At 47.6% G+C, this 11,106-nt stretch overlaps 1 protein-coding gene and 1 pseudogene across 1 annotated transcript; one reads left to right on the top strand and one right to left on the bottom strand.

The window, feature by feature from the left end:
• Nucleotides 1-802: 802 nt before the first annotated feature.
• On the top strand, nt 803-2,520 carry CAVIN3 (caveolae associated protein 3). The gene is made up of 2 exons (XM_025848514.2): nt 803-1,391; nt 1,910-2,520. The coding sequence occupies exons 1-2, from the start codon at nt 1,008-1,010 to the stop codon at nt 2,309-2,311; spliced, it is 786 nt and encodes a 261-aa protein (XP_025704299.2). The 5' UTR covers nt 803-1,007; the 3' UTR covers nt 2,312-2,520.
• Nucleotides 2,521-4,801: 2,281 nt separating this feature from the next.
• Nucleotides 4,802-5,500, bottom strand: LOC112806211 (coiled-coil-helix-coiled-coil-helix domain-containing protein 2 pseudogene; annotated as a pseudogene).
• Nucleotides 5,501-11,106: the final 5,606 nt, after the last annotated feature.

Consider the following 11,106-nt stretch of genomic DNA (forward strand, 5'->3'; position numbering starts at 1 on the left):
GACACAGTCTGTCCCCCTCTACAGCAGCAATTTCAAATCTTCACCCGCTACAGGTAGTCTCAGCTATTTCTAGAGAAAAAACAAAAACAAAAACAAAAAAACCAAAAAAACAAAAAACAAAACAAAAAACCCAACAACCCAGAAACATCAGGCAGGAGCCACAGCCGACCTCCATGGAAACAAAGACATACCAGCACCTACAATAACCCTATTAAAGATTTCAAAGGAAGAGGTGTCTTGCCTGCCCTGCAGGTGTGGCTGGGGCTTTACCACTGAAGCACAAAGAAAGGGTGGTAAGAGAACTAGAAGAAAGAAAACAGGGCAATGCTACCCAACAGTAAGAACTAGAGAGGCAGTAAAGGAGGCCTGTGGCTAAACCCTGGCAATGACTATTAGGAAAATACCAGAGGCTGACCCGCCTGCCGCTGCGCATTGAGCTGCCTGTGTGGTCACGAAGCAAGGCCTCTGCCCTAAACAGTCTTGGGTCTGTAGCATAGCATCCCTCCCTGCCTACCGCGCCCAACCCAGGGCACAAATACAGTCCTCAGGGGCGTGGGAGGCCGAAGGCGGTGGCTGTGGGAGCCCCTCAGGTTATCCTTGTGCCTCATTTACATAGTTTCTCTACCCACTCGATGTGCACAACAAAATTTTCCATGGCTCACCCTCTGCGGTGGTGGGAGTACGTTCCAGAAAGAGGCACACCAGGGAACTGGGACAGGAGGAGGGGAATTCAAACTTTCAGGGAGAGAGTTTGGGGAAGGCGGGGGCGGATACGAGGCTGACCAGCTTCCCCGCAGAGGCCCCCGGGGCGGAGGAGCAGAAGGGGGAGCGCTTCCGAAGGACCCCGCCGCCGCCATCCCGCCCCCTCCTCCCCTTCCCGCCTCCCGGGAGGGCCCGCTCCGCCTGCCTGAGTCACGGCTGGAGCCGGGGAGGAGCCGGGGAAAGGAGGCCCCAGCCCAGAGTGCAGCCAGCGGCCGCAGGGAGAGCAGGCAGCGCGGTCGGGGATCATGGGGGAGAGCGCGCTGGAGCCGGGGCCTGTGTCCGCAGCGCGGGCGGGGGGCCCGGTGCACGCCGTGACGGTGGTGACGCTGCTGGAGAAGCTGGCCACCATGCTGGAGGCGCTGCGGGAGCGGCAGGGGGGCCTGGCTCAGAGGCAGGGCGGTCTAGCGGGCTCGGTGCGCCGCATCCAGAGCGGCCTGGGCGCGCTGAGCCGCAGCCACGACACGACGAGCAACACGCTGGCGCAGCTGCTAGCCAAGGCGGAGCGCGTGGGCTCGCACGCGGATGCTGCGCAGGAGCGCGCCGTGTGCCGCGCAGTCCAGGTGCAGCGGCTGGAGGCCAACCAAGGGCTGCTGGTGGCGCGCGGGAAGCTCCACGTCCTGCTCTTCAAGGTCAGTGACCTCAGGCGTCCCCCCCTGGGGCCTCCTCCCCCCTCCTCCCGCGCGGCTACCACACCCGCATTCCTGACCCCACCCGGTGGCACGGACTTCTGGAGCCGCACCCACTTCCCACCACGCTGTCCCATCCCTCAGCTCCTGAACCCAGCCTAGCCAACCAGAGCCCAGCTCGCGCTCAGGCCACGTCCACCGAATTTGCTCCAAGTCCCAGCCCATCCCCGAACGGTGGTGGGAGTGCATCCCGCGACAGTTCGCTGCCTCTGAATCTTGCCCCTGCGACCACCACCCTGCGTAAGCAGGTCCTACCTACTTTCCAAACTTTTGCAGTTCGCCCAGTAGCTCATCCGCCCTCTCCACCCCTGCTCCCTACTTTCCCACGTCTCCCTTTTCTTTGCCCCTCGGGTTGCGGAGGCCAAGGGCGGGGCGGGTTCCCCGGTGTAATTAAGGAGTGAGGCTCAGGCTGCTGCGGGGTGGGGGACTGCCACGGTCAGAGCTGTGTTCATCACATGCAGGAGGAGGCTGAAATCCCAGCCAGCGCCTTCCAGAAGGCGCCTGAGCCCCTAGGCCCGGCGGACCAGTCCGAGCTCGGCCCAGAGCAGCCCGAGGCCGAAGTTGAGGAGAGCTCGGACGAGGAGCCCGTGGAGTCCAGGGCCCGGCGGCTGCGGCGCACCGGGTTGCAGAAGGTACAGAGCCTGCGGAGGGCCCTATCTGGCCGGAAAGGCCCTGCAGCACCAACGCCCACGCCGGTCAAGCCACCGCGCCTCGGGCCTGGCCGGAGCAGTGATGGCCAGCCGGAAGCCCGGCCTGCGCTGGAGCCCAAGCCGGAATCAGAACCTCCACAGGACACCGAGGAAGACCCTGGGAGGCCTGCGGCTGCCGAAGCCGCGGTGCTGCAAATAGAGAGTGCGGCCTAACGGCTGGTGCTGCCTGCATTTCCTGTGCCTGGTCCCAAAATAAATCTCCCTCTCAGAATGCAGCCTTCACGCCCAAATAAGGAGTGAATCCTGCACCCACAGCCCAGCTCTGGCCTTTCCCAGCTCCTTCAGGCTAGCCTGTGTCCCCTGAAAGGAGCAGCCTCTTGCACCTGCTTGCACTCACCGTCAATAAAAGTCATGCCAGCTAATCCGGACTCTATGTGAAGGGGTGGGAGGAAAAGGCTTGCAAGCCCTAAGACAGATGTTAGAACCTGGAATGTGGCTTCAGTTTCAAAAAGAACAGTGTGTCATTTCTCAGGTTCCCAGTGAATCTTGGGCTCTGATTGGTGGCACATAGAAATACCCTGTTGGCCACTTGTGTCTGGAGCACTTTACTCACAGGGAAGCATCCAGTGTAGTCTCTTGCTGTCGGTGCTCAGTAAATGTCAACAGGTGGTTTTTCTCTTAGTTTCTTCTTCCTCTTCCACCTCTTAATGGGTTTTCCTCTGTTCTCAGCCCTCTTCTCATTCTGGGTACTCCTCTGTGAACATTTACTCTCCGGCCTTTCCCAGTAGCCACACACACTGTCCTGAGCTGCAGTTGAAATGTACCTCAACTCAGTCTGTCCAAAGCAAGCAATCTACCTTTTAAGTCCAATTTCAATTTTATAGATATTTATTGAGCACTTACTATGTATCATTTGAAATTGCTCCTCTTGTGTTTTCTTTACCAAGGAATGGCACCATTGTCCACACAGAAACCTGGGAGTCCTCCCTGGCTCCTCCATCTCTCACTCCCCTCCCTCTCGGAAACAGTTATCCTATTGCTTTGACCTCTGCAGTCTGACCACTTTTTAAAGACCCATCGCCTTATCTTAATTTGAACTGCCAATCTGATCCCATCATCTTCCTGATTCAGACCCTTCAGTGGCTTCCCATCACCTTCAGAATAAAGTGAGCTCTTGAATATTCCTGCAACATCTTTAACGATTTGGCTTCTGCCCATTTTTGTAGCCTCACCGCTTGCCACTTCCCCTCATTCTACTATTGAATTACACTGAGCTGCGTGCTGTCATTCTCATCTCTACTCTCCTGCAAAATCCAGCAAGGGAACCCTGTTCCAGGCCCAGGTGCTTCTCTTCCTTGCCCCCAAAGCACCACCTGTACACCGCAGTACTAACCGCTGACTGTGACTGTTTGCAGTTACTTTCCCCACCCCATTCCGCTAGACTGCAGCTCCTCTGCTGTTTTGTTAATGTATTAATTTCTGTATTTCCCACACCACATACCATGCCTGGCCCACAGTAGGTCCTCGTGAAGCAAGAGCATCACAGAAGAAGTGAGAAGTGTGAGGGCGTTAGCTAGGGATGGGAGCCTGGTCATCAGCCCATTCATTCAGTTACTGTCATATGAAAACACTTTGAGTGCCTAATGTATTCCAGGCCCTCTCCTAGGCCTGTGAACACCAAGATGACAATGCTGAGGCCTTCCAAGGACTTCAGAGTTTGGGGAGATACAAACATGAATGATGTAAATATGGTGATTGTTTTACATATGTTATTTTGAGAGGAAAGACAGAAGGGACACAACCTAACCTGAAGGAGGAGAAGTGGGGGGATGTTTAAGGCAGTGTTCTTGGAAAAGGTAAATGGTGGGATGGAAAACAGAAATGGTGAGTGGCAGGAGAGCTCAGTGGTTATAGTTTGGCTTCTCAGTTCCTTCATCTATTAAATGGGATAATGAGAGCCCCTATTGGGCTGCTGTGAGGGTTAAGTTACATAAGTGTCTAGCACAGTGCCTGGGCCAGAGCTTGTTTCATTCATCCAGTTACTCAACAAATATTTGCTGAGCTTGGAGTTTCTGCCAGGCACTTTTAAGAACTGGGGGTACAGTGGCACATAAGAAAGACAAGATCCCTGCCTTTGTGGATTATGTAGGGGGAGACCAGCCATAAACAAGTATATTTATGAGACAGATAAAAACATGCAAACATATGAACTAGAAGGGCTTTCTGGTTATGGGCTCTGAAGGAAAAAAAGGAGTAAGGGTACAGATGATGACGGGGCAGGGGAATACTTTAGATGAGGAAGTTGGGGATTTAAAGTGGGAGCAGACGCGTCATGATCTTGAGGTCCTGGGAGTGGCTCAGGGTGGGTCTCCACACTCAGTGGGGAGTCTGCTTCTCCCACCCTTCCCCTCCCCACCTTGTGCGCACGCTCTTTCTCTCAAATAAATGAATAAAAATGTTTAAAAAAGAAAATAAAATGGGAGCAGAATTGAATAGTGACTTAAAATTTTTTTTCCATGTGGATCCAGTTAGAAGAGTCTAAGCCCCCACTGGCCACGATTGGCGGAAATTCTTTTTTTTTTTTTTTTTTTTTTGGGGAGAAAATCACTTTATTCTAATTCACAAATGAGAACATCACAAAAGGTGATTTAAGGAGGCACACAAATATCTGCCCAATCCCAAATTCAAACCATCTCAATGAACTTCTATACAGTAAGAACAACCTTTTTTATTCCAATTCTGAAGAAAGCTGTATTTAATGATGAAGGAGAAGCTTAACTGGTGGTTTTACACTTTATATATTCACCATTCACCATCAATTATATTTTTATGCTAAATTAACTTGGTTATGAGAGATGATTTTCCTTATCTTCAATTTGAACTTCTTGATTAGGCTAATCCATTTGCAAATCTGCACTGTTTCAGCACCTCGCTGAAACCTTCACAAAGCTTCAGGTCACCCTGGTTCTGGGCACACTCCAGAAACTGTTTCATCTCATAGTGGCATGGGCCAAACTGCTGCTGCTCCTGGTATGCTGGCTGGGTTTCCTGAGGCTCCTGGTAAGTGATGTCAGGCCTTGAAGGCTCAGCATTGCCTCCTCCACTGAAGCCCCCAGTGATGGCATGACCTATCGTGTGCCCGACAGCAGAGCCCACAGCCACGCCAGCTGCAGTGGTTGCCATCTGGGCCATGAGCCCTGGCTGCCGGGGCACAGCAGCAGGTGAGCCAACAGCAGCTGGTGGAGCCGCTGCCGGAGGCTGAGCTGCTGGCGCTGGTCTAGGTGCCACTCTCATCTGAGGTGCCCGGCTGGCCGGAGGGGCCATGCGGGAGGTGCGGCTCCGACTTCCACGCGGCATGGTGACTTGCAGAGCAGCTCAGGGTCTAGAAACCCGAAATTCGGCCGAGACCCCAGCGAGATTGGCGGAAATTCTATTACCAATCACTTTAGGGCTCCTCTCCTTCCTTAGATTGTACAGGTATACCAAGAGGTTCACACCATCTCCTTGTTCTCTCAGACCATGGATGTCTCTGCTGCTATTGCTTCTTATGACCACAGGATGCCACTGTTGGGGTACCAGTGTCCTGGTGGATGTCTCAACAACCCAGAGGTCTGCTTGTCCAGCTGTGTGCCCCTAAATCAGGGGTCCTTCCATGAAGGCTGGCTCTGTCATAGCTCCATTTCCTCTAGAGAAATTCAGGTCTCATCCCTGCAGGCTTTGTAGACTGTATCAGCTACCTGGCAGCCACTCCTTTCAAGGTTATGCCATCACAGAGGGGCTGGTCTGAGGAGGCTCAGTTCTCTATCCCCAGGGAAAAACAAATTCTTGTTCTTTTTCCAAATCCTTGGAAATATACCCAATTCCAATTTCCTTCTTTCAACTCATAGATAAAATTAAGAGCCCAACTGCACATTTCTTACATAAGATGTCTTGATAGCTCATTGGGAAGCACCTGAAGGCTCAGAGCCTGGACTCTGACCTCTAGGAACCTAAAATCTTGGCTCACTTGGGGGCGGGTGTTATTTTTTATTCCTTCTTGATGCTTCTATAGGAGAAATAATAAAAGTTAAAACAAAGCTAGCTTAATTTCTTAATAGTTCTCTTTGTTTCATTACGTGCTCTGTCATTACCTCTATTGCTATGATTATTAATATTAGAAACTAAAGGGAGTGCAGACTGACCCAGAGTACCCACCTGTCTTCCAGCATATGTGGCCCTTAGGTGGCTGCTTTAAGCAGGGGGGAGGCACACTGGTGGATTACCAAAATTCAGAGTTTGGTTCTCAGTTCTTCAGACCAGAAGCACAAATTTATTAGGCGTTCCAGCGTGATTAGGCTGAGAGAGAGTGATCGCAATAACTGACCTCAGAAGTGCTGGAGAAATCCTGGAGAAATCCAAATGCTAAGTGAACTAGCATAAGCTAGCTGGCTATTCAGAACATTTTCCATTCTGCAGCATGGGAAGCCAAAGTACGATCTTAAAGTGTAAGAAAACAGAATGATGGAAATGGGATGGAGATAATCAACAGGATTACCCAACCTGCTATGACCATTTTCTGCTGTGGTACTCCTCCTACATGGGTAAAAATATATACATTCCTGGTAGGAAATTTCTTCTCTTGTTGAGTACTGGAGATCTTTTTGTCTGTCCTTTATTGAGAATTGAATCACATAACCGCAGCTTTGAAGGGAACCCAAAAGCCATCCAATCCACCTGCATTTCCAAAACAACATCCACTGCCATCTTGCTGCCTATCCTTAGTTGGCCTGTGCTTGAAAAAGCCAGGTGACAAGGAGCTCACTACCTCTCCGGCAACTCTATTTTGGGGCAACTTTGACTGATAGGAAACTTATACTGAGATCAAAACTGTCTTTATGGTTTTTCCTATGTGGTGGTTGGCTTCCCTTCAGCAACATCTGTAAAACAAAATTTCTTTATTTCTATAATGTGTATGTCCTTGGAGTCCAACTCCAGCAGGCCACACAAGACTGACTCGTCTAAAACGTCTTCCACACTATCTTCCTCAGGCCAAACATTGCCGGCTTATTCAGCCATTCCTCGTGATCTGTTATCAAATCCTGGCCATTCTTTTGTGGATTGTTTTAGTTTGCTCATATGCATTTTGAATAGGGATGTGTCAAGGTACATGGAAAGAGGCATGGCTTTCATAGTCAAAAACATCTGAGCTTCATTGCTGGCGAATGATAATTTCCTCTTCCCAGCTCTCTTAGAAGGATTAAATAAGATTTTTTTGTTTACTCATTCATTTATTTTAACTTTGTTGTACTATGTGATGGAGATGGATGATATATTACATGGATAGGGATGTGATAGAACTGTAATAGAACCTTCATAGAACTTACATTAAACTGGCAGTTGTAATAAAGTTTTAAATAAATGCTATGATGAGAAAAATATAAGGTGCTATGGAAGCATACAAATGGGGCTTCTAACCCAGCAGGGGTGGTGGTAATTACAGAGGAGGTCTCCTGAGGAGAAATGATCTTCCCTCCAGCCTGATTTCTATTTATTTTTTAAAATTTATCTGAGGGAGGGAAGGGGCGGTGGGGGGGAGAGGATAGAGAGAGAATATCAAACAGACTCCCAGCTGAGCATGGAGCCCAACGTGGGGCTCAGTCTCACAAACCCATGATCGTGACCTGAGCTGAAACCGAGTCAGACACTTAACCGACTGGGCCACTCAAGAGCCCCGTATTATTTCTTCTTAGGTAAGTTTCTCAAGCGACTTTTTAGAAGGACCTGAGATATAGTAAAAAAAAAAAAAAAAAAGTACACTTATCTGAGTATCTCATCAAAATACTAAATCCAACATATACCAAACTGTGTGCATCTTTTCTCAAAAGTCAAGATTCTCTTCTGTATTTACCTTAGAAAGTGTTACAACCAAAGACCCGACCCTTATCCCCCCCACCCCACCCCAGTTCCTACATCCAATGAGTTACCAAATTCTGTAGATTCTTTATTAAGAATTCTTGTGAATTTTTCTCTCATAAATAACTAATAAATTTGGGCCACCGTGAAGACTTGAGAAGAAACACTGCCCACTGGAAGGCAGAGCTGAGAAATGGAGAGACACTGAGTATCACACTTTGCTTGTGGACAAAATGGAGTTAATGACACTATCTACTTTGTTATGGGATCAAGGAACCCACTTTACAGCAAAAGAGGTGCTTGCATGGGCACATGAACACAGGATCCACTGGTCCTATCACCATCCTGAAGCCTGACGGAGTGTTGGAATGACGTTTTTCTTTCTTAATAACAGCTTTATTGAGATATAATGCATGTATCATAAAATTCACCTTTTTCAAGTATACAATTCAATGATTTTTGTGTATTCACGAAATTGTGCAAGCATCAACACTCTTGATTTTAGAACATTTTCATCACTTCCAGAAGAAGCCCGTACCCCATTCCTGCCTCCCTCAATTCTCTGACAATCACTAATCTACTTTGTGTTTCTACAGATTTGTCTATTCTGGACATTTCATATAAAGTGAATGATACAATATGTGCCCTTTTGTGATGCGCGTCTTTTACTTGGCACACTGTTCTCAAGGTTCATCCACATTGTAGAGTGTATCAGAACTTCATTCCTTTTTTACTGCTGAATGATATTCCATTACGCAGCTATATACCAAACCAAACCAAACCAAACAAACCAAACCAAACAAAACAGAACAAAAATCCCCACTACCTACTTTGTAGGTTTGTTGTGAGTTAAATGAGTGGATATGTGTAAAATGCTCAGGATGGTGACAGCTTAATGTTCGTGGTTATTGTTTTTTTTATTTTTTAAAAAGATTTTATTTATTTATTTGACAGAGAGAGAGCGAGCTGGAGAGCAAGCAGGGGGAATGGCAGAGGGAGCGGGAGAAGCAGGCTCCCCGCTGAGAAAGGAGCCTGATGTGGGGCTTAATCCCAGGACCCTGGGATCATGACCTGAGCTGAAGGCTGACGCTTAACCAACTGAGCCACTCAGGCGCCCTGTTCATGGTTGTTTTGTTATGATCACTTGATCCCTAAATTCAGTCAGGCAGGAACCCAACACTTGCCACAGACATTTTCGTTTATGTGAGCTAATAAACATACTTTTTGTTTAACCTTGGTTTTAGCTTTTTTAGTGTATTTGGTCTTCCCCTGCAAGTGAAAGATTCCTAATAGATACAGCCCCATGGACGCTGGAACCAACGCAGAAGGCAAGGGAAACATCTTACTTCTCTTTGGGTCTCCAGGATCTAGCACAGCACCTGGTGCAGAGGAGGCATTTACTGGATATTTGGAGAATATGCAAATTTATTCCAGTGAGGTGCTGCGAACACAAGGATAAACAAGAACCTGCCTGAAGGAGTTGGCTCTTGGATGAGCCCTGTTTATTGTTCTTTGGAGCTCTGTCGTTTCCTCTCAGGGTCAATTAAGGCATAGTAGAGACACTGGCCGGGGCCCACAATCCTTTCTGGGCTATAAAGAGTGTTTTACTTTTTTTAATCAAAAGAAAAAATGAACTTTTAGGTAAAAAAATGTTTTAATATTACATTGGCCTTTATACAAACACGGTTGTAAAATACCACTTTTTTTAATGGATAAAGGAGTCCATGAGGGCAAAAGTACCTAGAGCCCCTAGAAGCCACAATACAGTCTTGCTTCCTTTGTCTGTCCTTTTGTCTTCTTTTTCCTTGGAGTTTTCATGATTTTTTTTTTTTAACCTCTCACACTCATTCTCACATATTCGGTCCCTTAGTTTGATTCTAATTTTCTCTTTGATCTGACACATTATTTCTATGTTCTTTGGCTATTGTTTAGAATTAATCTCAAATATTTTTTATTAAAAATATTCTAGGCCCACTTTATGTCCTTATTTATTTATTTACTTTTAAGACATTTTATTGTTTTTTAAAAGATTATTTATGAGAGAGAGAGAGAGAGAGCATGGGGGGGGGCGGGTGGGGTTGCTGAGGGAGAGGGAGAAAATCCCAAGCAGATTCCATGCTGAGCATGGAGGCTGACTTGGGGCTCAATCTCTCGACCCTGAGATCACTACTTGAGCCAAAACCAAGAATTGGAGGCTTAATTGAATGAGCCACCCAGGTGCCCCTATTATTTATTTTTTTTAATTTTTATTTAAATTCTAGTTAGTTAACATACAGTGCAGTATTGGTTTCAGAAGTAGAATACAGTGATTCATCACTTACACATAATACCCAGTGTCCGTCACAGTGCCCTCCTTAATACTCATCACCCTTCTAGCCCATCCCCCACCCACCTCCCTCCATCAACCCTCATTTTGTTCTCTATTATTAGGAGTCTCTTAATATTTGTTTTCCTCTCCCTAAAAGATTTTATTTTTAAGGGTTCTCTACACCAATGTGGGGCTCAAAATCAGAATCCCAAGGTCAAGAGGTGCATGCTCTATTGACTGAGCCAGCCAGGCACCCTATTTCCTTTTTTTTTTTTTTTTAAAGGGAGAGGGGTGCCTGGGTGGCTCAGATGGTGAAGCATCTGCCTTCAGCTCGGGTCATGATCCTGGAGTCCTGGAATCAAGCCCCACATCAGGCTCCCTGATCCGCGAGGAGTCTGCTTCTCTCTCTCTCTGTATCTCTGTGTCTTGAATGAATAAATTAAAAAAAAAAATCTTTTAAAAGGGAGAGATTGATTGATCAATCTATTAAATTTTAATTCCAGTATAATTAACATAGTGTTATATTAGTTGCAGGTGTATGATATAGTGATTCAACAATTCTATACATTACTCAGTGCTCATTATAATAAGTATACTCTTAATCCCCTTCACCTGTTTCACCCATCCCCCCAGTTCCTTTTCTATACTTAAGAGTTTGTTTTTTGGGGGCGCCTGGGTGGCTCAGTTGTTAAGCGTCTGCCTTTGGCTCAGATCATGATCCCAGGACCCGGGGATCAAGCCCAGCATCAGGCTCCTGCTCAACGGGAAGCCTGCTTCTCCCTCTCCCACTCTCCCTGCTTGTGTTCCC

This window comes from Callorhinus ursinus, unplaced genomic scaffold (assembly GCF_003265705.2).
Source record: "Callorhinus ursinus isolate GAN/ISIS: 27379988/994484 unplaced genomic scaffold, GSC_fseal_2.0 scaffold49, whole genome shotgun sequence".
In the NCBI taxonomy this organism is placed as follows: Eukaryota; Metazoa; Chordata; class Mammalia; order Carnivora; family Otariidae; genus Callorhinus; species Callorhinus ursinus.

Coding starts and splice junctions, on each gene's coding strand:
- CAVIN3 (XM_025848514.2), top strand. CDS start 1,008: ATGGGGGAGAGCGCGCTGGAGCCGGGGCCTGTGTCCGCAGCGCGGGCG. Junction 1,392..1,909: donor TCCACGTCCTGCTCTTCAAG/GTCAGTGACCTC, acceptor CATCACATGCAG/GAGGAGGCTGAAATCCCAGC.